The 26,357-nt window shown below is 56.0% G+C and overlaps 1 protein-coding gene across 4 annotated transcripts in view; it reads left to right on the top strand.

Annotated features, from left to right (window-relative positions):
* The window catches only part of adam15 (ADAM metallopeptidase domain 15), a 148,918-nt gene that overhangs the window by 44,004 nt on the left and 78,557 nt on the right, over positions 1-26,357 (top strand). For all 4 annotated transcript variants that reach the window (XM_072490561.1, XM_072490562.1, XM_072490560.1 and 1 more), the window contains exons 4-11: positions 5,407-5,485; positions 11,307-11,383; positions 12,576-12,756; positions 14,360-14,425; positions 17,885-17,956; positions 20,373-20,542; positions 21,089-21,173; positions 23,099-23,247. In XM_072490561.1, coding sequence (XP_072346662.1) covers positions 5,407-5,485; positions 11,307-11,383; positions 12,576-12,756; positions 14,360-14,425; positions 17,885-17,956; positions 20,373-20,542; positions 21,089-21,173; positions 23,099-23,247 — 879 coding nt within the window. The remainder of the gene's footprint in view (positions 1-5,406; positions 5,486-11,306; positions 11,384-12,575; positions 12,757-14,359; positions 14,426-17,884; positions 17,957-20,372; positions 20,543-21,088; positions 21,174-23,098; positions 23,248-26,357) is intronic.

Below are 26,357 nucleotides of genomic sequence, written 5' to 3'. Positions count from 1 at the left end.
ACCCTCCGACAGTGCGGCACTCCCTCAGTACTGACCCTCCCACAGTGCGGCGCTCCCTCAGCACTGACCTTCCCACATTGCGGGCTCCCTCAGTACTGACCCTCCGACAGTGCGGCGCTCCCTCAGTACTGACCCTCCCACAGTGCGACGCTCCCTCAGTACTGACCCTCACACAGTGCGGCACTCCCTCAGTACTGACCCTCCCACAGTGCGGCGCTCCCTCTGTACTGACACTCCCGCAGTGCGGGGCTCCCTCAGCACTGACCCTCCCACAGTGCGGCGCTCCCTCAGTACTGACCCTCCGACAGTGCGGCGCTCCCTCAGTACTGACCCTCCGACAGTGCGGCGCTCCCTCAGTACTGACCCTCCGACAGTGCGGCGCTCCCTCAGTACTGACCCTCCGACAGTGCGGCACTCCCTCAGTACTGACCCTCCCACAGTGCGGCGCTCCCTCAGCACTGACCTTCCCACATTCCGGGCTCCCTCAGTACTGACCCTCCGACAGTGCGGCGCTCCCTCAGTACTGACCCTCCCACAGTGCGGCGCTCCCTCTGTACAGACACTCCCACAGTGCGGGTCTCCCTCAGCACTGACCCTCCCACAGTGCGGCGCTCCCTCAGTACTGACCCTCCGACAGTGCGGCGCTCCCTCAGTACTGACCCTCCGACAGTGCGGCACTCACTCAGCACTGACCCTCCCACAGTGCGGGGCTCCCTCAGTACTGACCCTCCGACAGTGCGGCACTCCCTCAGCACTCACCCTCCCACAGTGCGGGGCTCCCTCAGTACTGACCCTCCGACAGTGCGGCGCTCACTCAGTCCTGACCCTCCAACAGTGCTGCGCTCCCTCAGTACTGACCCTCCGACAGTGCGGCGCTCCCTCAGTACTGACCCTCCGACAGTGCGGCACTCCCTCAGTACTGACCCTCCGACAGTGCGGCGCTCCCTCAGTACTGACCCTCTGACAGTGCGGTGCTGCCTCAGTACTGACCCCCCGACAGTGCGGCGCTCCCTCAGCACTGACCCTCTGACAGTGCGGCACTCCCTCAGTACTGACCCTCTGACAGTGCGGCACTCCCTCAGTACTGACCCTCTGACAGTGCGGCGCTCCCTCAGTACTGAACCTCTGACAGTGCGACACTCCTTCAGAACTGATCCTCTGACAGTGCGGCACTCCCTCAGTACTGACCCTCCGGCAGTGCGGCGCTCCCTCAGTACAGACCCTCTGACAGTGCGGCGCTCCCTCAGTACTGACTCTCCCACAGTGCGGCGCTCCCTCAGTACTGACCCTCCCACAGTGCGACGCTCCCTCAGTACTGACCCTCCCACAGTGCGGCACTCCCTCAGTACTGACCCTCTGACAGTGCGGCGCTCCCTCAGTACTGAACCTCTGACAGTGCGACACTCCTTCAGAACTGATCCTCTGACAGTGCGGCACTCCCTCAGTACTGACCCTCCGGCAGTGCGGCGCTCCCTCAGTACAGACCCTCTGACAGTGCGGCGCTCCCTCAGTACTGACTCTCCCACAGTGCGGCGCTCCCTCAGTACTGACCCTCCCACAGTGCGACGCTCCCTCAGTACTGACCCTCCCACAGTGCGGCGCTCCCTCACTACTGACCCTCCGACAGTGCGGCGCTCCCTCAGCACTGACCCTCCCACAGTGCGGGGCTCCCTCAGCACTGACCCTCCGACAGTGCGGCGCTCCCTCACTACTGACCCTCCGACAGTGCGGCGCTCCCTCAGCACTGACCCGCCCACCGTGCGGGGCTCCCTCAGCACTGACCCTCCGACAGTGCGGCGCTCCCTCACTACTGACCCTCCGACAGTGCGGCGCTCCCTCAGCACTGACCCTCCCACAGTGCGGGGCTTCCTCAGCACTGACCCTCCGACATCGGCGCTCCCACAGTCCTGACAATCCCACAGTGCGGGCCCCCCCGGTACTGACCCTCCCACAGTGCGGCGCTCCCTCAGGACTGACCCTCCCACATTGCGGCGCTCCCTCAGCACTGACCCTCCCACAGTGCGGCGCTCACTCAGTCCTGACCCTCCAACAGTGCTGCGCTCCCTCAGCACTGACCCTCCCACAGTGCGGCGCTCACTCAGTCCTGACCCTCCAACAGTGCGGCGCTCCCTCAGTACTGACCCTCCGACAGTGCGGCGCTCCCTCAGTACTGACCCTCCGACAGTGCGGCGCTCCCTCAGTACTGACCCTCCGACAGTGCGGCGCTCCCTCAATACTGACCCTCCGACAGTGCGGCACTCCCTCAGTACTGACCCTCCCACAGTGCGTCACTCCCTCAGTACTGACCCTCCGACTTTGCTGCACTCCTTCAGTACTGACCCTCTGACAGTGCGGCACTCCCTCAGTACTGACCCTCTGACAGTGCGGCACTCCCTCAGTACTGACCCTCTGACAGTGCGGCGCTCCCTCAGTACTGAACCTCTGACAGTGCGACACTCCTTCAGAACTGATCCTCTGACAGTGCGGCACTCCCTCAGTACTGACCCTCCGACAGTGCGGCACTCACTCAGTACTGACCCTCTGACAGTGCGGCGCTCCCTCAGTACTGACCCTCTGACAGTGCGTCACTCCCTCAGTACTGACCCTCCAACAGTGCGGCTCTCCCTTAGCACTGACCCTCCCACAGTGCGGCGCTCCCTCATTACTGACCCTCCGACAGTGCGGCGCTCCCTCAGTACTGACCCTCTGACAGTGCGGCGCTCCCTCAGTACTGACCCTCCGACAGTGCGGCGCTCCCTCAGTACTCACCCTCCCACAGTGCGGCACTCCCTCAGTACTGACCCTCTGACAGTGCGGCCCTCACTCAGTACTGACCCTCCGACAGTGCGGCGCTCCCTCAGCACTGACCCTCCAACAGTGCGGCACTCCCCCAGTACTGACCCTCCAACAGTGCGACGCTCCCTCAGTAATGACCCTCCAACAGTGCAGCGCTCCCCCAGTACTGACCCTCCCACAGTGCGGCGCTCCGTCAGTACTGACCCTCCCACAGTGCGGCACTCCCTCACTACTGACACTCCGACAGTGCGACGCTCCCTCACTACTGACACTCCGACAGTGCGACACTCCTTCAGAACTGATCCTCTGACAGTGCGGCACTCCCTCAGTACTGACCCTCCGGCAGTGCGGCGCTCCCTCAGTACAGACCCTCTGACAGTGCGGCGCTCCCTCAGTACTGACTCTCCCACAGTGCGGCGCTCCCTCAGTACTGACCCTCCCACAGTGCGACGCTCCCTCAGTACTGACCCTCCCACAGTGCGGCGCTCCCTCACTACTGACCCTCCGACAGTGCGGCGCTCCCTCAGCACTGACCCTCCCACAGTGCGGGGCTCCCTCAGCACTGACCCTCCGACAGTGCGGCGCTCCCTCACTACTGACCCTCCGACAGTGCGGCGCTCCCTCAGCACTGACCCGCCCACCGTGCGGGGCTCCCTCAGCACTGACCCTCCGACAGTGCGGCGCTCCCTCACTACTGACCCTCCGACAGTGCGGCGCTCCCTCAGCACTGACCCTCCCACAGTGCGGGGCTTCCTCAGCACTGACCCTCCGACATCGGCGCTCCCACAGTCCTGACAATCCCACAGTGCGGGCCCCCCCGGTACTGACCCTCCCACAGTGCGGCGCTCCCTCAGGACTGACCCTCCCACATTGCGGCGCTCCCTCAGCACTGACCCTCCCACAGTGCGGCGCTCACTCAGTCCTGACCCTCCAACAGTGCTGCGCTCCCTCAGCACTGACCCTCCCACAGTGCGGCGCTCACTCAGTCCTGACCCTCCAACAGTGCGGCGCTCCCTCAGTACTGACCCTCCGACAGTGCGGCGCTCCCTCAGTACTGACCCTCCGACAGTGCGGCGCTCCCTCAGTACTGACCCTCCGACAGTGCGGCGCTCCCTCAATACTGACCCTCCGACAGTGCGGCACTCCCTCAGTACTGACCCTCCCACAGTGCGTCACTCCCTCAGTACTGACCCTCCGACTTTGCTGCACTCCTTCAGTACTGACCCTCTGACAGTGCGGCACTCCCTCAGTACTGACCCTCTGACAGTGCGGCACTCCCTCAGTACTGACCCTCTGACAGTGCGGCGCTCCCTCAGTACTGAACCTCTGACAGTGCGACACTCCTTCAGAACTGATCCTCTGACAGTGCGGCACTCCCTCAGTACTGACCCTCCGACAGTGCGGCACTCACTCAGTACTGACCCTCTGAAGTGCGGCGCTCCCTCAGTACTGACCCTCTGACAGTGCGTCACTCCCTCAGTACTGACCCTCCAACAGTGCGGCTCTCCCTTAGCACTGACCCTCCCACAGTGCGGCGCTCCCTCATTACTGACCCTCCGACAGTGCGGCGCTCCCTCAGTACTGACCCTCTGACAGTGCGGCGCTCCCTCAGTACTGACCCTCCGACAGTGCGGCGCTCCCTCAGTACTCACCCTCCCACAGTGCGGCACTCCCTCAGTACTGACCCTCTGACAGTGCGGCCCTCACTCAGTACTGACCCTCCGACAGTGCGGCGCTCCCTCAGCACTGACCCTCCAACAGTGCGGCACTCCCCCAGTACTGACCCTCCAACAGTGCGACGCTCCCTCAGTAATGACCCTCCAACAGTGCAGCGCTCCCCCAGTACTGACCCTCCCACAGTGCGGCGCTCCGTCAGTACTGACCCTCCCACAGTGCGGCACTCCCTCACTACTGACACTCCGACAGTGCGACGCTCCCTCACTACTGACACTCCGACAGTGCGACGCTCCCCTCAGTACTGACCCTCCCACAGTGCGGCGCTCCCTCAGTACTGACCCTCCCACAGTGCGGCGCTCCCTCAGTACTGACGCTCCCACTGTGCGGCGCTACCTCAGTACTGACCCTCCCACGGTGCGGCGCTCCCTCAGTACTGACCCTCCTACAGTGCGGCGCTCCCTCAGTACTGACCCTCCCACAGTGCGGCGCTCCCTCAGTACTGACCCTCCTACAGTGCGGCGCTCCCTCAGTACTGACCCTCCCACAGTGCGGCGCTCCCTCAGTACTGACCCTCCTACAGTGCGGTGCTCCCTCAGTACTGACCCTCCCACAGTGCGGCGCTCCCTCAGTACTGACCCTCCCACAGTGCGGCGCTCCCTCAGTACTGACCCTCCTACAGTGCGGCGCTCCCTCAGTACTGACGCTCCCACTGTGCAGTGTCCCTCAGTACTGCCGCTGTTTTCCCGGGTGAGTGATCGGGGAGGTGACTGTGTGTGGGTTCCTTTGGCGTTGAGCCCAATGCCCTTTGGCTAAAATAGGCCTGAATCCTGAGAATGAGAGACAGGATTATCTCTGAATTCGGAGTCTGGCGCCCCATGGCCTGGCTTGGCGAAGATCTATTCAGCCATCTCTCTTCTCCCTCTCCTCCCTCAGGAACCTCCTCTCTGGGGCTCACCAGCTGATGTACTACCTACCCAACGGCACCTTGGTGACGGAAACCGACAGCAGCCCGGTAAGGAGCCTTTGGCCCAGGTGGCAAATTGCTCTCTGGAGCCAGGAAGTGTAGGTTGGCGAGTGAGCGGGACAGAATGCAAGTCGCAACGACTTTCCGGGGATCACCGGATTTCCGGGTTGAGTTGGGGGAAGCGGGCCCAGGTATTGTCCATCCGATGTCTGACGGGATTTAGGGACACACTAGAAGGTGGGTAGATTAGCATCCTGCGTTACTAGGCAACCCAAATGGGCTCGGAGTAACAAGTAGATCCAGGCTCCATCCCTGAAGGGTTAGAGGGCACACAAGGTCACTCAGAGGGTGATCGGTGCCTGGAATTTAACTGGTCTCTATCTTCCTTATTTTTACGTGGCCTGCCACCTTGGCGTGGCCCCAGACGGCACTGGTGAAGGGGGCCTGCCGCGTATCTCGCCCTCGGACCTGAGATGCCTTTGGCGGGCGTCCTCTGGTGGGCCTGGGCCTGGGGTGGGCCCGGCCAACCTTCAGGTGGCACACACGATGAGCTCTGCCCGCTGCCCATCAAGTGGGCCAGTGTCAGGGGAGGGGGGGTGGGGAGGGCGGAGTGGGGGGGGGGGGGGGGCGGGGGGTGTTCAGAAGCACCTCCCCTGCCCGAGGCACCAGCATGACCGCGGCCAATTCTCTCGGTGCCCTCAGGCCATGACCTTTCGTGAATGGGCCGAGATCTGGAGCGTCCGTGTGGGCCTGGGACATGTCTCCCTGTGACTGCCCCCCCCCCCCCCCCCCCTATCCAGGCTGCAGCTGGCTCCAGGCACCAGGCAGCCCTCCGACCGCCCGTTTCCCTCGGGGGCGGGGGGCGGGTCTTCCTACCTCCGCAGGCCGCAGCCTGTGTGACCCACGAACCCCTTCACTCGGCCCCGCCGAGGTCATATAATCATAGAATTTACGGTGCAGGCGGAGGCCATTCGGCCCATCGAGTCTGCACCGGCTCTTGGAAAGAACACCCTACCCAAGGTCAACACCTCCACCCTATCCCCATAACCCAGTAACCCCACCCAACACGAAGGGCAATTTTGGACACTAAGGGACAATTTAGTCCGGCCAATCCACCTAACCTGCACATCTTTGGACACTGAGGAACAATTTAGCACGGCCAATCCACCTAACCTGCACATCTTTGGACACGAAGGGACAATTTAGCACGGCCAATCCACCTAACCTGCACATCTTTGGACACTGAGAGGCAATTTAGCACGGCCAATCTACCTAACCTGCACATCTTTGGACACTAAGGGACAATTTAGCACGGCCAATCCACCTAACCCGCACATCTTTGGACACTAAGGGACAATTTAGCACGGCCAATCCACCTAACCTGCACATCTTTGGACACTAAGGGACAATTTAGCACGGCCAATCCACCTAACCCGCACATCTTTGGACACTAAAGGACAATTTAGCACAGCCAATCCACCTAACCTGCACATCTTTGGACACTAAGGGACAATTTAGCACGGCCAATCCACCTAACCCGCACATCTTTGGACACTAAGGGACAATTTAGCACGGCCAATCCACCTAACCTGCACATCTTTGGACACTAAGGGACAATTTAGCACGGCCAATCCACCTAACCTGCACATCTTTGGACACTAAGGGACAATTTAGCACGGCCAATCCACCTAACCCGCACATCTTTGGACACTAAGGGACAATTTAGCACAGCCAATCCACCTAACCTGCACATCTTTGGACACTAAGGGACAATTTAGCACGGCCAATCCACCTAACCCGCACATCTTTGGACACTAAGGGACAATTTAGCACGGCCAATCCACCTAACCTGCACATCTTTGGACACTGAGAGGCAATTTAGCACGGCCAATCCACCTAACCTGCACATCTTTGGACACTAAGGGACAATTTAACACGGCCAACCCACCTAACCTGCACATCTTTGGACACTAAGGGACAATTTAGCACGGCCAATCCACCTAACCCGCACATCTTTGGACACTAAGGGACAATTTAGCACGGCCAATCCACCTAACCTGCACATCTTTGGACACTGAGAGGCAATTTAGCACGGCCAATCCACCTAACCCGCACATCTTTGGACACTAAGGGACAATTTAGCACAGCCAATCCACCTAACCTGCACATCTTTGGACACTAAGGGACAATTTAGCACGGCCAATCCACCTAACCCGCACATCTTTGGACACTAAGGGACAATTTAGCACGGCCAATCCACCTAACCTGCACATCTTTGGACACTAAGGGACAATTTAGCACAGCCAATCCACCTAACCTGCACATCTTTGGACACTAAGGGACAATTTAGCACGGCCAATCCACCTAACCCGCACATCTTTGGACACTAAGGGACAATTTAGCACGGCCAATCCACCTAACCTGCACATCTTTGGACACTAAGGGACAATTTAACACGGCCAACCCACCTAACCTGCACATCTTTGGACACTAAGGGACAATTTAACACGGCCAATCCACCTAACCTGCACATCTTTGGACACTAAGGGACAATTTAGCACAGCCAATCCACCTAACCTGCACATCTTTGGACACTGACGGACAATTTAGCACGGCCAATCCACCTAACCCGCACATCTTTGGACACTAAGGGACAATTTAGCATGGCCAATCCACCTAACCTGCACATCTTTGGACACTAAGGGACAATTTAACACGGCCAACCCACCTAACCTGCACATCTTTGGACACTAAGGGACAATTTAGCGTGGCCAATCCACCTAACCTGCACATCTTTGGACTCTAAGGGGCAATTTAGCGTGGCCAATCCACCTAACCTGCACATCTTTGGACACTAAGGGACAATTTAGCACGGCCAATCCACCTAACCTGCACATCTTTGGGCTGTGGGGGCGAAACCCACGCAGACACGGGGAGAATGTGCAAACTCCACACGGACGGTGACCCGGGGCTGGGATTCGAACCTGGGACCTCGGCGCCGCGAGGCCACAGTGCCAACCACTGCGCCGCCCTGCTGCCCGCCCGTGTGTATGTTCATCGGAACTGGACGCCGAGTGTCCAACTTGTACTGCGGGAGGACACCGCAGAGGGCAGTGAGGCTACATGGGTAGAGATCAGGAATAAAGGGTGCAGTCACAATGTTGGGGGTATACTACAGGCCTCCCAACAGCCAGCGGGAGATAGAGGAGCAGATAGGTAGACAGATTTTGGAAAATAGTAAAAACAACAGGGTTGTGGTGATGGGAGACTTCAACTTCCCCAATATTGACTGGGACTCACTTAGTGCCAGGGGCTTAGACGGGGCGGAGTTTGTAAGGAGCATCCAGGAGGGCTTCTTAAAACAATATGTAGACAGTCCAACTAGGGAAGGGGCGGTACTGGACCTGGTATTGGGGAATGAGCCCGGCCAGGTGGTAGATGTTTCAGTAGGGGAGCATTTCGGTAACAGTGACCACAATTCAGTAAGTTTTAAAGTAGTGGTGGACAAGGATAAGAGTGGTCCGAGGATGAATGTGCTAAATTGGGGGAAGGCTAATTATAACAATATTAGGCGGGAACTGAAGAACATAGATTGCGGGCGGATGTTTGAGGGCAAATCAACATCTGACATGTGGGAGGCTTTCAAGTGGCAGTTGAAAGGAATACAGGACCGGCATGTTCCTGTGAGGAAGAAAGATAAATACGGCAATTTTCGGGAACCTTGGATGACGAGTGATATTGTAGGCCTCGTCAAAAAGAAAAAGGAGGCATTTGTCAGGGCTAAAAGGCTGGGAACAGACGAAGCCTGCGTGGAATATAAGGAAAGTAGGTGGAATATAAGGAAAGTAGGAAGGAACTTAAGCAAGGGGTCAGGAGGGCTAGAAGGGGTCACAAAAAGTCATTGGCAAATAGGGTTAAGGAAAATCCCAAGGCTTTTTACACGGACATAATAAGCAAGAGGGTAGCCAGGGAAAGGGTTGGCCCACTGAAGGATAGGCAAGGGAATCTATGCGTGGAGCCAGAGGAAATGGGCGAGGTACTAAATGAATACTTTGCATCAGTATTCACCAAAGAGAAGGAATTGGTAGATGTTGAGTCTGGAGAAGGGGGTGTAGATAGCCTGGGTCACATTGTGATCCAAAAAGACGAGGTGTTTGGTGTCTTAAAAAATATTAAGGTAGATAAGTCCCCAGGGCCTGATGGATCTACCCCCCAGAACACTGAAGGAGGCTGGAGAAGAAATTGCTGAGGCCTTGACAGAAATCTTTGGATCCTCGCTGTCTTCAGGGGATGTCCCGGAGGACTGGAGAATAGCCAATGGTTGTTCCTCTGTTTAAGAAGGGTAGCAAGGATAATCCCGGAACTACAGGCCGGTGAGCCTTACTTCAGTGGTAGGGAAATTACTGGAGAGAATTCTTCGAGACAGGATCTACTCCCATTTGGAAGCAAATGGACGTATTAGTGAGAGGCCAGCACGGTTTTGTGAAGGGGAGGTCGTGTCTCACTAACTTGATAGAGTTTTTCGAGGAGGTCACTAAGATGATTGATGCAAGGTAGGGGCAGTAGATGTTGTCTATATGGACTTCAGTAAGGCCTTTGACAAGGTCCCTCATGGTAGACTAGTTAAAAAGGTGAAGTCACACAGGATCAGGGGTGAGCTGGCAAGGTGGATACAGAACTGGCTAGGCCATAGAAGGCGAGAGAGTAGCAATGGAAGGATACTTTTCTAATTGGAGGGCTGTGACCAGTGGTGTTCCGCAGGGATCAGTGCTGGGACCTTTGCTCTTTGTAGTATATATAAATGATTTGGAGGAAAATGTAACTGGTCTGATTAGTAAGTTTGCAGACGACACAAAGGTTGGTGGAATTGCGGATAGCGATGAGGACTGTCGGAGGATACAGCAGGATTTAGATTGTCTGGAGACTTGGGCGGAGAGATGGCAGATGGAGTTTAATCCGGACAAATGTGAGGTAATGCATTTTCGAAGGTCTAATGCAGGCAGGGAATATACAGTGAATGGTAGAACCCTCAAGAGTATTGAAAGTCAAAGAGATCTAGGAGTACAGGTCCACAGGTCATTGAAAGGGGCAACACAGGTGGAGAAGGTAGTCAAGAAGGCATACGGCATGCTTGCCTTCATTGGCCGGGGCATTGAGTATAAGAATTGGCAAGTCATGTTGCAGCTGTATAGAACCTTAGTTAGGCCACACTTAGAGTATAGTGTTCAATTCTGGTCGCCACACTACCAGAAGGATGTGGAGGCTTTAGAGAGGGTGCAGAAGAGATTTACCAGAATGTTGCCTGGTATGGAGGGCATTAGCTATGAGGAGCGATTGAATAAACTCGGTTTGTTCTCACTGGAACGAAGGAGGTTGAGGGGAGACCTGATAGAGGTCTACAAAATTATGAGGGACATAGACAGAGTGGATAGTCAGAGGCTTTTCCCCAGGGTAAAGGGGTCAATTACTAGGGGGGCATAGGTTTAAGGTGAGAGGGCAAGGTTTAGAGTAGATGTACGAGGCAAGTTTTTTACGCAGAGGGTAGTGGGTGCCTGGAACTCGCTACCGGAGGAGGTAGTGGAAGCAGGGACGATAGGGACATTTAAGGGGCATCTTGACAAATATATGAATAGGATTGGAATAGAAGGATCCGGACCCAGGAAGTGTAGAAGTTTGTAGTTTAGTCGGGCAGCATGGTCGGCATGGGCTTGGAGGGCCGAAGGGCCTGTTCCTGTGCTGTACATTTCAAAGAACAACAAAGAACAAAGAAATTTCTTTGTTCTTTGTTCTTTGGGGAGGAAAGTCGGGGGGGGGGAACGAGTCTGTGATGCGCATGTTCGGAATAATTCCCTCTTTGCTGTCCTTGCAGATCAACTGCTATTACCATGGCGCTGTCCAAGGCTTCCCGGAGTCCCACGTCAGTGTCAGCCTCTGCTCGGGGCTAAGGTAAGAAGCTCTCGCCTCGGTGGTCAGTCACAGAGTGGAAGCAGTTTCTCACGCTCCGCCCCTTTGGTGAGAATGGTCGGGTGGCCTTGTTCGGGGGCCTTGAGGAGGAGGGGGGGGGTGAGGAGGAGGAGGAGGAGGAGGAGGGGGGTTGAGGAGGAGGAGGAGGAGGGGGGGGGGTGAGGAGGAGGGAGGAGGGGGGTGATTTCCCCTGTCAGAAATCAAGGTGGTGATTTTCTTTTATTTATTTATTTTTATTACAATTTAGAGTACCCAATTATTTTTTCCAATTCAGGGGCAATTTAGCGCGGCCAATCCACCTCGCCTGTACATCTTCGGGTTGTGGGGGGCGAAACCCACGCAGACACGGGGAAGAACGTGCAAACTCCACACGGACAGTAACCCCAGGGGCCCGGGATTCGAAACCCGGGTCCTCAGCGCCGTGAGGCAGCAGTGCTAACCGCCCAGCATTTATTGACCATCCCTAACCATTGACTCTCAGGGCAGCACGGTAGCACAAGTGGTTAGCACAATTGCTACATGGCTCAGGCGGGTCCCGGGTTCGATTCCCGGCTTGGGTCGCTGTCTGTGCGGAGTCTGCACGTGCTCCCCCGTGTGTGCGTGGGTTTCCTCCGGGTGCTCCGGTTTCCTCCCACAGTCCAAAGGTATGCGGGTTAGGTGGATTGGCCATGATAAATTGCCCTCAGTGTCCAAAATTGCCCTTAGTGTTGGGTGGGGTTACTGGGTTATGGGGATAGAGTGTTGACCTTGGGTAGGGGGTGCTCTTTCCAAGAGCCGGTGCAGACTCGATGGGCCGAATGGCCTCCTTCTGCACTGTAAATTCAATGATGATTCTAACTGCCCCTCGAGAAATGCCAGGAAATTTGCGGCTGGGGGAATCCCGCCCATTGTAATCACCTGCATCAGTTTAAAGATGAAATATTTACACATGGAATACAAAATGTACTTCATGTGCGCTTCAACTGAACATCTCCCAGCGTTAAGGGTCCACGGATACTCTAAAGACCTCCCGGGCACCAAGTGGACGCTTTTACCACACAAAAAGGTCGGAGTTTACATTTTTATATCAATTACCTCATTGTCGCCCAATGGTAAGTTGCAAACCATTTCCATCGTCGGTCCAAAGGACTTTGCCGCACTTTGAAATACTGTTCTCCTTCCCCCTCCCCTGCAGAGGGTTGATCACGTTGACCAGGAACCAGAGTTATGGGATCGAACCGCTGGTGGGAGACGAGGACCAAGTGCACCTCATCCACAGGAGGGAGCCTGTCCACTTCAACGTGAAGCGCTGTGCTGTCAGTCCGAATACTCAGGAACATGTCGCTCACCAGCAGGACAACGCAACTCTTCACAGGGTACGGCCTTGAGAAAGAGCCTGCTGTTAGAGTGGAAGAGTTAGGCGAGGGGAGGGGAGGGGAGCTGTGGCCTTCGATGGGAGAGTTAGGGGATTAGAGTGATGGTCTTCGATGGGAGAGTTAGGGGATTAGAGGGATGTACTTCGATGGGATAGTTAGGGGATTAGAGGGATGGTCTTCGATGGGAGAGTTAATGGATTCGAGGGATGGTCTTCGATGGGAAGTTAGAGGATTAGAGGGATGGTCTTCGATGGGAGAGTTAATGGATTAGAGGGATGGTCTTCGATGGGAGAGTTAATGGATTAGAGGGATGGTCTTCGATGGGAGAGTTAGGGGATTAGAAGGATGGTCTTCGATGGGAGAGTTAGGGGATTAGAGGGATGGTCTTCGATGGGAGAGTTAGGGGATTAGAGGGATGGTCTTCGATGGGAGAGTTAGGGGATTAGAGGGATGGTCTTCGATGGGAGAGTTAGGGGATTAGAGGGATGGACTTCGATGGGAAGTTAGAGGATTAGAGGGATGGTCTTTGATGGGAGAGTTAAGGGATTAGAGGGATGGTCTTCGATGGGAGAGTTAGGGTATTAGAGGGATGGTCTGCGATGGGAGAGTTAGGGATTAGAGGGATAGTCTTCGATGGGAGAGTAGGGCGATTAGAGGAATGGTCTTCGATGGGAGAGTTAGCGGATTAGAGGGATGGTCTTCGATGGGAGAGTTAGGGAATTAGAGGGATGGTCTTCGATGGGAAGTTAGAGGATTAGAGGGATGGTCTTCGATGGGAGAGTTAAGGGATTAGAGGGATGGTCTTCGATGGGAGAGTTAGGGGATTAGAGGGATGTTCTTCGATGGGAGAGTAGGGAGATTAGAGGGATGGTCTTCGATGGGAAGTTAGAGAATTAGAGGGATTGTCTTCAATGGGAGAGTTAGGGGATTAGAGGGATGGTCTTCGATGGGAGAGTTAGGGGATCAGAGGGCTGGTCTTCAATGGGGGAGTAATAAGAATAATAATAATCTTTATTGGCACAAGTAGGCTTACATTAACACTGCAATGAAGTTACTGTGAAAAGCCCCTAGTCGCCACACTCCGGCGCCTTTTCGGGTACACAGAGGGAGAATTCAGAATGTCCAATTCACCTAACAGCACGTCTTTCGGGATTTGTGGGAGGAAACCGGAGCATCCGGAGGAAACCCACGCAGGCACGGGGAGAACGTGCAGACTCCGCACAGACAGTGACCCAGCGGGGAATCGAACCTGGGACCCTGGCGCTGTGGAGCAACAGTGCTAACCACTGTGCTACCGTGCCGCCGATTAGTTGGATAGTCTTTGTTGCGAGAGTTAAGAGTTTAGAGGGATGGTTTTCGATAGGAGAGTTACGAGGTTTGAGGGAGAGCCTGCAATGGGAGCCTAAGGGATTAGAGGGATGGCTTTTACTGGGAGGGCTAGGAGATTAGAGTGATTGGCCAATTGGCCTCCTCAGATTGTAAACATTTATTCTGTTCTGTTGTGGACTCACTGATGTTCTCCGAAGCATGTCAGATGAACAGAGGTGTATTTAATTACGTACTGGGGGCTGCACTTTTAAGAATATTATTTCTGCTTCCCCAGTCAAAGAGAGACATTCTCGTGGAAAGGAAATACGTTGAGCTGGTGATGGTTGCTGACAATAAAGAGGTAGAGTGATTGACTTGTTGTCTTCGAACTGCAGGGGCGAATTCCATATCGCTTGCTGGCCCCGCTTAATCTGAAGGTTGGACTGGAGATAAGTGACCCATGTTTGGCCACAGAGACATTGCAATTCACTCAGGGATTAAAGACTGTTTTCAACGGGAGAGATCAATTGAAGACTATCCCTCAAATCCCCCAACCCTTCCATCAAAGACCACCACTCTAATCCTGTAAATCTCCCATCGAAGACCACCCCTCCAATCCCGTAACTCTCCCATCGAAGACCATCCCTCTAATCCTGTAAATCTCCCATCGAAGACCACCCCTCCAATCCCGTAACTCTCCCATCGAAGACCATCCCTCTAATCCTGTAAATCTCCCATCGAAGACCACCCCTCCAATCCCGTAACTCTCCCATTGAAGACAATCCCTCTAATCCCCAAACTCTCCCATCGCAGACCATCCCTCTAATCCCCTAACTCTCCCATCGAAGAACATCCCTCTAATCCCCTAACTCTCCCATTGCAGACCATTCCTCTAATCCCCTAACTCTCCCATTGAAGACCATCCCTCTAATCCCCTAACTCTCCCATCGAAGACCATCCCTCTAATCCCCTAACTCTCCCATCGAAGACCATTCCTCTAATCCCCTAACACTCCCATCGAAGACCATCCCTCTAATCCCCTAACTCTCCCATCGAAGACCATCCCTCTAATCCCCTAACTCTCCCATCGAAGACCATCCCTCTAATCCCCTAACTCTCCCATTGAGGGCCATCCCTCTAATCCCCTAACTCTCCCGTCGAAGACTATCCCTCTAATCCCCTAACTCTCCCATCGAAGACCATCCCTCTAATCCCCTAACACTCCCATCGAAGACCATCCCTCTAATCCCCTAACTCTCCCATCGAGGGCCATCTCTCTAATCCCCTAACTCTCCCATCGAAGACCATCCCTCTAATCCCCTAACACTCCCATCGAAGACCATCCCTCTAATCCCCTAACTCTCCCATCGAAGACCATCCCTCTGATCCTCTAACTCTCCCATCGAAGATCATCCCTCTAATCTCCTAACTCACCCGTCGAAGACTATTCCTCTAATCCCCTAACTCTACCATCGAAGACCATCCCTCTAATCCCCTAACTCTCCCATCGAAGACCATCCCTCTAATCTCCTAACTCTCCCATCGAAGACCATCCCTCTAATCCCCTAACTCTCCCATCGAAGACCATCCCTCTAATCCCCTAACTCTCCCATCGAAGACCATCCCTCTAATCCCCTAACTCTCCCATCGAAGACAATCCCTCTAATCCCCTAACACTCCCATCGAAGACCATCCCTCTAATCCCCTAACTCTCCCATCGAAGACCATCCCTCTAATCCCCTAACTCTCCCATCAAAGATCATCCCTCTAATCTCCTAACTCTCCCATCGAAGACTATTCCTCTAATCCCCTAACTCTCCCATCGAAGACCATCCCTCTAATCCCCTAACTCTCCCATCGAAGACCATCCCTCTAATCCCCTAACTCTCCCATCGAAGACCATCCCTCTAATCCCCTAACTCTCCCATCGAAGACCATCCCTCTAATCCCCTAACTCTCCCATCGAGGGCCATCCCTCTAATCCCCTAACTCTCCCATCGAAGACCATCCCTCTAATCCCCTAACTCTCCCATCGAGGGCCATCCCTCTAATCCCCTAACTCTCCCATCGAAGACCATCCCTCTAATCCCCTAACTCTCCCATCGAAGACCATCCCTCTAATCGCCTAACTCTCCCATCGAAGACCATCCCTCTAATCCCCTAACACTCCCATCGAAGACCATCCCTCTAATCCCCTAACTCTCCCATCGCAGACCATCCCTCTAATCCCCTAACTCTCCCATCGAAGACCATCTCTCTAATCCTCTAACTCTCCCATCGAAGTACATCCCTCTAATCCCCTAACTCTCCCATCGAAGACCATCCCTCTACTCCCCTAACTCTCCCATCGAAGACCATGCCTCTAATCCCCTAACACTCCCATCGAAGACCATCCCTCTAATCCCCTAACTCTCCCATCGAAGACCATCCCTCTAATCCCCTAACACTCCCATCGAAGACCATCCCTCTAATCTCCTAACTCTCCCATCGAAGACCATCCCTCTAATCTCCTAACTCTCCCATCGAAGACCATCCCTCTAATCCCCTAACTCTCCCATCGAAGACCATCCCTCTAATCCCCTAACTCTCCCTTCGAAGACCATCCCTCTAATCCCCAACTCTCCCATCGAAGACCATCCCTCTAATCCCCTAACTCTCCCATCGAAGACCATCCCTCTAATCCCCTAACTCTCCCATCGAAGACCATCCCTCTAATCCCCTAACTCTCCCATCGAAGACTATTCCTCTAATCCCCTAACTCTCCCATCGAAGACTATCCCTCTAATCCCCTAACTCTCCCATCGAAGACCATGCCTCTAATCCCCTAACTCACCCATCGCAGACCATCCCTCTAATCCCCTAACTCTCCCATTGCAGACCATCCCTCTAATCCCCTAACTCTCCCGTCGAAGACCATCCCTCTAATCCCCTAACTCTCCCATCGAAGACCATCCCTCTAATCCCCTAACTCTCCCATCGAAGACCATCCCTCTAATCCCCTAACTCTCCCGTCGAAGACCATCCCTCTAATCCCCTAACTCTCCCGTCGAAGTCTATTCCTCCTATCCGCTCACGCTACCGTCGATCAGGGAGATGGAGGCTGCGCAGGAATTCCCTCCAGATTCTTGGGGCCAATAATTGTTCCTCATTCAACTTCACTGAAAAATGTATAAACTGGGACATGTGGCAGCTGCCAACGCACTGATTGGCTGTCACATTGCATATGTGGCAGCAGGGGGCGACCTTCCAAAGAGGCACATGATTGGCTTGGGTGCTCTCCACCATGACTGAGGTATGATCGGCGCTGGTGGAATTGGTGGATGTGAGTTTGAGTGATGATACGTTAGTTGGACACCATGTGCGAGAGGGGCTATGGACCTATTAGTAAACTGTTGGCCAACTGTGACTGAACAAAGAGCAAAGAAAAGTACAGCACAGGAACAGGCCCTTCGGCCCTCCAAGCCCGTGCCGACCAGGCTGCCCGACTATACTACAATCTTCTACACTTCCTGGGTCCGTATCCCTCTATTCCCATCCTATTCATGTATTTGTCAAGATGCCCCTTAAATGTCACTATCGTCCCTGCTTCCACCACCTCCTCCGGTAGCGAGTTCCAGGCACCCACTACCCTCTGCGTAAAAAACTCGCCTCGTACATCTACTCTAAACCTTGCCCCCCTCACCTTAAACCTATGCCCCCTAGTAATTGACCCCTCTACCCCGGGGAAAAGCCTCTGACTATCCACTCTGTCTATGCCCCTCATAATTTTGTAAACGTGAACATTGGCCTGTGTTCAATTACGTTTCATATCTTCCGGCAGTTTCGAAACAGCGGCAATAATCTAAAATCGCTGCAAATGCGCCTGTTGGAGATCGCAAACCAGGTGGATGCAGTGAGTATAGAACCTTCTAGACCAGCTCCTGGCACCTCGTGCGTGTCTATATATGAGTTTAACTGTGCCTCACGATTTACCTCCTTGTAGCCCTGACCTTGCCCATCTCGATCTCCGGGATCTCTGCTCTCCTCCAATCACGGCCTCTCGAGCATCCCCCCCATTCCTATCGCTCCACCATTGACGGCCATGCCTTCAGCTGCCTGGGGGCGGGGGGGAACTGAGCTCTGGAATTCCCTCCCTATACCTCTCAACCTCTGTCTCTCTCTTGGGCACCCTCTATCTCTATCTCTCTCTCTATCTGTCTCTTTCGGTCTCTTTCTCTATTTCTCTCTACCTCTCCCCCTCTCTCTACCTCTCCTTCTGTCTAACCCTCCCTATCTCTGTAACCTCCACCAGCCCCTACACTCCTCCCTATCTCTGTAACCTCCTCCAGCCCCCTACACTCCTCCCTATCTCGGTAACCTCCTCCAGTCCCCTACACCCCCTCCCTATCTCTGTAACCTCCTCCAGCCCCTACACCCCCTCCCTATCTCTGTAACCTCCTCCAGCCCCGACACCCCCTCCCTATCTCTGTAACCTCCTCCAGTCCCTACACCCCCTCCCTATCTCTGTAACCTCCTCCAGCCCCTACCTATCTCTGTAACCTCCTCCTGCCCCGACACCCCCTCCCTATCTCTGTAACCTCCTCCTGCCCAGACAACCCCTCCCTATCTCTGTAACCTCCTCCAGCCCCCTACACTCCTCCCTATCTCGGTAACCTCCACCAGCCCCTACACCCTCTCCCTATCTCTGTAACCTCCTCCAGCCCCTACACCCCCTCCCTATCTCTGTAACCTCCTCCAGCCCCGACACCCTCTCCCTATCTCTGTAACCTCCTCCAGCTCCGACACCCCTCCCTATCTCTGTAACCCCTTCGAGCCCCTACACCCCCTCCCTATCTCTGTAACCCCTTCCAGCCCCTACACCCCCTCCCTATCTCTGTAACCTCCTCCAGCCCCGCCCCCTCCCTATCTCTGTAACCTCCTCCAGCCCCTACACCCCCTCCCTGTCTCTGTAACCTCCTCCAGCCCCTACACCCCCTCCCTATCTCTGTAACCTCCTCCAGCCCCTACACCCCCTCCCTATCTCTGTAACCTCCTCCAGCCCCTACACCACCTCCCTATCTCGGTAACCTCCTCCAGCCCCTACACCCCCTCCCTATCTCTGTAACCTCCACCAGCCCCTACACCCCTCCCTATCTCTGTAACCCCTTCCAGCCCCTACACCCCCTCCCTATCTCTGTAACCTCCTCCAGCTCCTACACCCCCTCCCTATCTCTGTAACCTCCTCCAGCCCCTACACCCCCTCCCTATCTCTGTAACCTCCTCCAGCCCCTACACCCCCTCCCTATCTCTGTAACCTCCTCCATCCCCTACACCCCCTCCCTATCTCTGTAACCACCTCCAGCCCCTACACCCCCTCCCTATCTCTGTAACCTCCTCCAGCCCCGACACCCCCTCCCTATCTCTGTAACCTCCTCCAGCCCCTACACCCCCTCCCTATCTCTGTAACCTCCTCCAGCCCCTACACCCCCTCCCTATCTCTGTAACCTCCTCCAGCCCCTACACCCCCTCCCTATCTCTGTAACCTCCTCCAGCCCCACCCCCTCCCTATCTCTGTAACCTCCTCCAGCCCCTACACCCCCTCCCTATCTCTGTAACCTCCTCCAGCCCCTACACCCCCTCCCTATCTTTGTAACCTCCTCCAGCCCCTACACCCCCTCCCTATCTCTGTAACCTCCTCCAGCCCCTACACCCCCTCCCTATCTCTGTAACCTCCTCCAGCCCCTACACCCCCCTCCCTATCTCTGTAACCTCCTCCAGCCCCTACACCCCCTCCCTATCTCTGTAACCTCCTCCTGCCCCTACACCCCCTCCCTATCTCTGTAACCTCCTCCTGCCCCTACACCCCCTCTCTATCTCTGTAACCTCCTCCAGCCCCTACACCCACTCCCTATCTCTGTAACCTCCTCCAGCCCCTACACCTCTCTGTCTCTCTCTCTCTGTCTCTCTCACTCTGTCTTTTCCCTCTCACTATCTCTCTCTCTGTCTCTGTCGCTCTGTCTCCCTCTCTTTCTCTCTGTGTGTGTGTGTCTGTCTCTCTTTCTCTCTCATTATTTCCCTCTCTTTCTTTCTCTCTCTCTGTCTCTCTCTCTTTCTCTCTCTCTCTGTCATTCTCTCTCTCTCTGTCTTTCTCTCTCTGTCATTCTCTCTCTCTATCGCTCTGGGGGGGGGGGGGGGGGGGGGCGTTAAATGTTACCTGATAAACAGTCCTCTGAAACACCAGGTAAAATTCTGGCCCGTTGCCATGCCAGCCGTTGTTGCAATCCGATTGGGCGCTGACGTACCATCGAGGCTGTGATTCTGTGGTCCAGTTTTACAGGCCCCTCAACATACGGGTGGCGCTGGTGGGCGTGGAGGTGTGGAGCAAGAAGGACCCCTTCCAGATCGTCAAGAGCCCCGGGGACACCCTGAAAAGCTTCCTGAAATGGCGGGAGGAGGACCTGCTGAGCAGACTTCCTCACGACAACGCCCAGCTGCTGATGTGAGTCACGTCGCCTTCCGCGCCAAGCCCCTCGGATTCGGAACCCGTCGCGCCGAGGCCCTCAGGCCTGTGGGTGGCCTCCGAGCCTGAGGTTCGAGCTCCACAACATCGAGAGCCCCCCCCCCCCCCCCCGACATTCCCTGTGCCAACACTTGTTGGCGTCGGGAAAAGGTGTCCGGGGGGGGGGTGTATTTCTGAAAAGGTTCTGTAGTTCTGAGAGGGTATCTGGGACACGGCACCTCCGACGGCCCAGAAACCCCTTCAGCGCTCTGCTGGGAATGCGGGAATGCCAAGTTGGATTGAGGGGGCTCGGTCGACACCCCTCCTGTCACCCCCAGCAGAGGCCTGAAACCCGTCACCATCGAGCTCCGAGATACGACCTTTGCCCTCTGAGAGACGGCTGACCCGTGGGTGCTTAACGCTGGTCGCCAGTTGAGGTTGTGTGCTAGGCCCTTGCGCCTGAAGAGAGAGAGAGAGAGGAGAGGGGAGGGGGGGGGTGGGGGGGCAACGGAGCAGACTCCTGATTGTTGTCTTTGTATCTTTCAGAGGGGGATCGTTTAATGGCAGCACTGTTGGCATGGCATCTCAGAGTTCCATGTGTTCCAGGGATCGTTCGGGTGGAGTCAACGTGGTAAGGGAATTCACTGTGCTTTGGGCCTACTGGAGCCTGAGGCCGACCGGAGCCTGAGGCCGACCGGAGCCTGAGGCCGACCGGAGCCTGAGGCCTACCGGAGCCTGAGGCCTACCGGGGCCTGAGGCCTACCGGGGCCTGAGGCCTACCGGGGCCTGAGGCCGAACGGGGCCTGAGGCCGACCGGGGCCTGAGGCCTACCGGGGCCTGAGGCCGAACGGAGCCTGAGGCCGACCGGGGCCTGAGGCCGACCGGAGCCTGAGGCCGACCGGAGCCTGAGGCCGACCGGAGCCTGAAGCCGACCGGAGCCTGAGGCCTACCGGGGCCTGAGGCCGACCGGGGCCTGAGGCCTACCGGGGCCTGAGGCCGACCGGAGCCTGAGGCCGACTGGATGCTGAGGCCGACCGGAGCCGGAGGCCGACTGGATGCTGAGGCCGACTGGATGCTGAGGCCGACTGGATGCTGAGGCCGACTGGATGCTGAGGCCGACTGCAGCCTGAGGCCGACTGGAGCCTGAGGCCTACCGGAGCCTGAGGTCGACTGGATGCTGAGGCCTACTGCAGCTTGAGGCCTACTGAAGCCAGGGATACGGGGCCACTTTCCCGAAGGATGCTGCGTGAAATATCAGGGATGAGGGGGACTTCAGTTCATGTGGAGAGAAAGACTGAAGGAGCTCGGATTGTTCTCCTCAGAGAAAGAGACAGGTTAAGGGGAGGTTTAATCGAGGCGATGTTCAAAATCACCAAGGTGGGGAGGGGGAGATCTCGGATGGTTGTAGGGGGTTACATAGATAGGGAGGGAGGGTTCAGGGGCTGGAGGAGGTTACAGAGATAGGGAGGGGGTGTAAGGGCTGGAGGAGGTTACAGAGATAGGGAGGAGGTGTAGGGGCTGGAGGAGGTTACAGAGATAGGGAGGGGCTGTAGGGGCTGGAGGAGGTTACAGAGATAGGGAGGGGATGTAGGTGCTGGAGGAGGTTACAGAGATAGGGAGGGTGCAGGGGCTTGAGGAGGTTACAGAGATAGGGAGGGGGTGTAGGGGCTGGAGGATGTTACAGAGATAGGGAGGGTGCAGGGGCTGGAGGAGGTTGCTGATATAGGGAGGGGGTGTCAGGGCTGGAGGAGGTTACAGAGATAGGGAGGGGGTGTAGGGGCTGGAGGAGGTTACAGAGATAGGGAGGGGGGTGTAGGGGCTGGAGGAGGTTACAGAGATAGGGAGCGGGGTGTAGGGGCTGGAGGAGGTTACAGACATAGGGAGGGGGTGTAGGGGCTGGAGGATGTTACAGAGATAGGGAGGGGATGTAGGTGCTGGAGGAGGTTACAGAGATAGGGAGGGTGCAGGGGCTTGAGGAGGTTACAGAGATAGGGAGGGGGTGTAGGGGCTGGAGGATGTTACAGAGATAGGGAGGGGGTGTAGGGGCTGGATGAGGTTACAGAGATAGGGAGGGGGTGTAGGGGCTGGAGGAGGTTACAGAGGTAGGGAGGGGGTGTAGGGGCTGGAGGAGGTTACAGAGATAGGGAGGGGGTGTAGGGGCTGGAGGAGGTTACAGAGATAGGGAGGGGGTGTCGGGGCTGGAGGAGGTTACAGAGAATGGGAGGGGGTGTAGGGGCTGGAGGAGGTTACAGAGATAGGGAGGGGGTGTCGGGGCTGGAGGAGGTTACAGAGATAGAGAGGGGGGTGTAGGGGCTGGAGGAGGTTACAGAGATAGGGAAGGGGTGTAGGGGCTGGAGGAGGTTACAGAGATAGGGAGGGGGTGTAGGGGCTGGAGGTTGCCCAGGATCGGTAAGCGAACTCTAGACAAGTCGCAGGAAGCTCTCCTGCTATTTGGGTGGGGTTGGAGTATTTCCAAAGTTCGGAATGAGGTGGTCATGGCGTCTACGGTGTTCCTATTCCCGGGAAACAATCTTCCCATGTTCTCCTTTATCCTAGGATCACTCGGTCAGCGTACTCGGAGTAGCCTCGACGATCGCTCATGAACTGGGACATAACCTGGGGATCAGTCACGACACGGACGATCGCAAGTGTACCTGTCTGAACGCAAAGCGCCTCGGAGGCTGTATCATGGAACCGTCAACCGGGTGAGATTATTCAGGCCGGGGGGGACTGTAACCTAAATCGACAAAGCGGCTCACAGACAAAGTCAGCGCGGGGTGTCAGAGCTCTCAATCCAGAGATTCTCACCCCATAAACCAGGCAGATACCCCGACTGGGGGCACTGAGGGAGCGCCGCACTGTGGGAGGGTCAGTACTGAGGGAGTGCCGCACTGTCAGAGGGTCAGTACTGAGGGAGCGCCGCACTGTGGGAGGGTCAGTACTGAGGGAGCGCCGCACTGTGGGAGGGTCAGTACTGAGGGAGCGCCGCACTGTCGGAGGGTCAGTACTGAGGGAGCGCTGCACTGTCGGAGGGTCAGTACTGAGGGAGCGCCGCACTGTCGGAGGGTCAGTACTGAGGGAGCGCCGCACTGTCGGAGGGTCAGTACTGAGGGAGCGCCGCACTGTGGGAGGGTCAGTACTGAGGGAGCGCCGCACTGTCGGAGGGTCAGTACTGAGGGAGCGCCGCACTGTGGGAGGGTCAGTACTGAGGGAGCGCCGCACTGTGGGAGGGTCGGTACTGAGGGAGCGCCGCACTGTCGGCGGGTCAGTACTGAGGGAGCGCCGCTCTGTCGGAGGGTCAGTACTGAGGGAGCCCCGCACTGTCAGAGGGTCGGTACTGAGGGAGCGCCGCACTGTGGGAGGGTCAGTACTGAGGGAGTGCTGCACTGTGGGAGGGTCAGTACTGAGGGAGCGCCACACTGTGGGAGGGTCAGTGCTGAGGGAGCGCTGCACTGTGGGAGGGTCAGTACTGAGGGAGCGCTGCACTGTGGGAGGGTTAGTAGTGAGGGAGTACCGCCCTGTGGGAGTGTCAGTACTGAGGGAGTGCCACACTATCGGGGGGTCAGTACTGAGGGAGCGCCGCACTGTGGGAGGGTCAGTACTGAGGGAGCGCTGCAAGTCGGAGGGTCAGTACTGAGGGAGCACCGCACTGTCAGAGGGTCAGTACTGAGGGAGCGCCGCACTGTGGGAGGGTCAGCACTGAGGGATCGCCACACTGTCGCAGGGTCAGTACTGAGGGAGCGCCGCACTGTTGGAGGGTCAGTACTGAGGGAGCACAGCACTGTTGGAGGGTCAGTACTGAGGGGACAGTGTAGAGGGAGATTTACTCTGTATCTAACCCCGTGCTGTACCTGTCCTGGGAGTGTTTGACGGGGACAGTGTAGAGGGAGCTTTACTCTATATCTAACCCCATGCTGTACCTGTCCTGGGAGTGTTTGGTGGGGACTGTGTAGAGGGAGATTTACTCTGTATCTAACCCCGTGCTGTACCTGTCCTGGGAGTGTTTGATGGGGACAGTGTAGAGGGAGCTTTACTCTGTATCTAACCCTGTGCTGTACCTGTCCTGGGAGTGTTTGATGGGGACAGTGTAGAGGGAGCTTTACTCTGTATCTAACCCCGTGCTGTACCTGTCCTGGGAGTGTTTGATGGGGACAGTGTAGAGGGAGCTTTACTCTGTATCTAACCCCGTGCTGTACCTGTCCCGGGAGTGTTTGATGGGGACAGTGCAGAGGGAGCTTTACTCTGTATCTAACCCTGTGCTGTACCTCTCCTGGGAGTGTTTGATGGGGACCGTGTAGAGGGAGCTTTACTCTGTATCTAACCTCGTGCTGTACCTGTCCTGGGAGGGTTTGATGGGGACAGGGTAGATGGAGCTTTACTCCGTATCTAACCCCGTGCTGTACCTGTCCTGGGAGGGTTTGATGGGGACTGTGTAGAGGGAGATTTACTCTGTATCTAACGCCGTGCTGTACCTGTCCTGGGAGTGTTTGATGGGGACAGTGTAGAGGGAGCTTTACTCTGTATCTAACCCCATGCTGTTTCTGTCCTGGGAGTGTTTGATGGGGACAGTGTAGAGGGAGCTTTACTCTGTATCTAACCCCGTGCTGTACCTGTCCTGGGAGTGTTTGATGGGGACAGTGTAGAGGGAGCTTTACTCTGTATCTAACCCCGTGCTGTACCTGTCCTGGGAGGGTTTGATGGGGACAGGGTAGAGGGAGCTTTACTCTGTATCTAACCCCATGCTGTACCTGTCCTGGGAGTGTTTGATGGGGACTGTGTAGAGGGAGATTTACTCTGTATCTAACCCCGTGCTGTTCCTGTCCTGGGAGTGTTTGATGGGGACAGTGTAGAGGGAGCTTTACTCTGTATCTAACCCAGCGCTGTACCTGTCCTGGGAGTGTTTGATGGGGACAGTGTATAGGGAGCTTTACTCTGTATCTAACCCCGTGCTGTACCTGTCCTGGGAGTGTTTGATGGGGACAGTGTAGAGGGAGCTTTACTCTGTATCTAACCCCATGCTGTTTCTGTCCTGGGAGTGTTTGATGGGGACAGTGTAGAGGGAGCTTTACTCTGTATCTAACCCCGTGGTGTACCTGTCCTGGGAGTGTTTGATGGGGACTATGTAGAGGGAGCTTTACTCTGTATCTAACCCCGTGCTGTACCTGTCCTGGGAGTGTTTGATGGGGACAGTGCAGAGGGAGCTTTACTCTGTATCTAACCCCGTGCTGTACCTGTCCTGGGAGTGTTTGATGGGGACAGTGTAGAGGGAGATTTACTCTGTATCTAACCCCGTGATGTACCTGTCCTGGGAGTGTTTGATGGGGACAGTGTAGAGGGAGCTTTACTCTGTATCTAACCCAGCGCTGTACCTGTCCTGGGAGTGTTTGATGGGGACAGTGTCTAGGGAGCTTTACGCTGTATCTAACCCCGTGCTGTACCTGTCCTGGGAGTGTTTGATGGGGACAGTGTAGAGGGAGCTTTACTCTGTATCTAACCCCATGCTGTTTCTGTCCTGGGAGTGTTTGATGGGGACAGTGTAGAGGGAGCTTTACTCTGTATCTAACCCCGTGCTGTACCTGTCCTGGGAGTGTTTGATGGGGACAGTGTAGAGGGAGCTTTACTCTGTATCTAACCCCGTGCTGTACCTGTCCTGGGAGGGTTTGATGGGGACAGGGTAGAGGGAGCTTTACTCTGTATCTAACCCCATGCTGTACCTGTCCTGGGAGTGTTTGATGGGGACTGTGTAGAGGGAGATTTACTCTGTATCTAACCCCGTGCTGTACCTGTCCTGGGAGTGTTTGATGGGGACAGTGTA

Source organism: Scyliorhinus torazame, chromosome 26 (genome assembly GCF_047496885.1).
Source record: "Scyliorhinus torazame isolate Kashiwa2021f chromosome 26, sScyTor2.1, whole genome shotgun sequence".
In the NCBI taxonomy this organism is placed as follows: Eukaryota; Metazoa; Chordata; class Chondrichthyes; order Carcharhiniformes; family Scyliorhinidae; genus Scyliorhinus; species Scyliorhinus torazame.
Note: the sequence above shows the minus strand (reverse complement) of the source record. Positions and strands in the feature narration are given on the sequence as shown.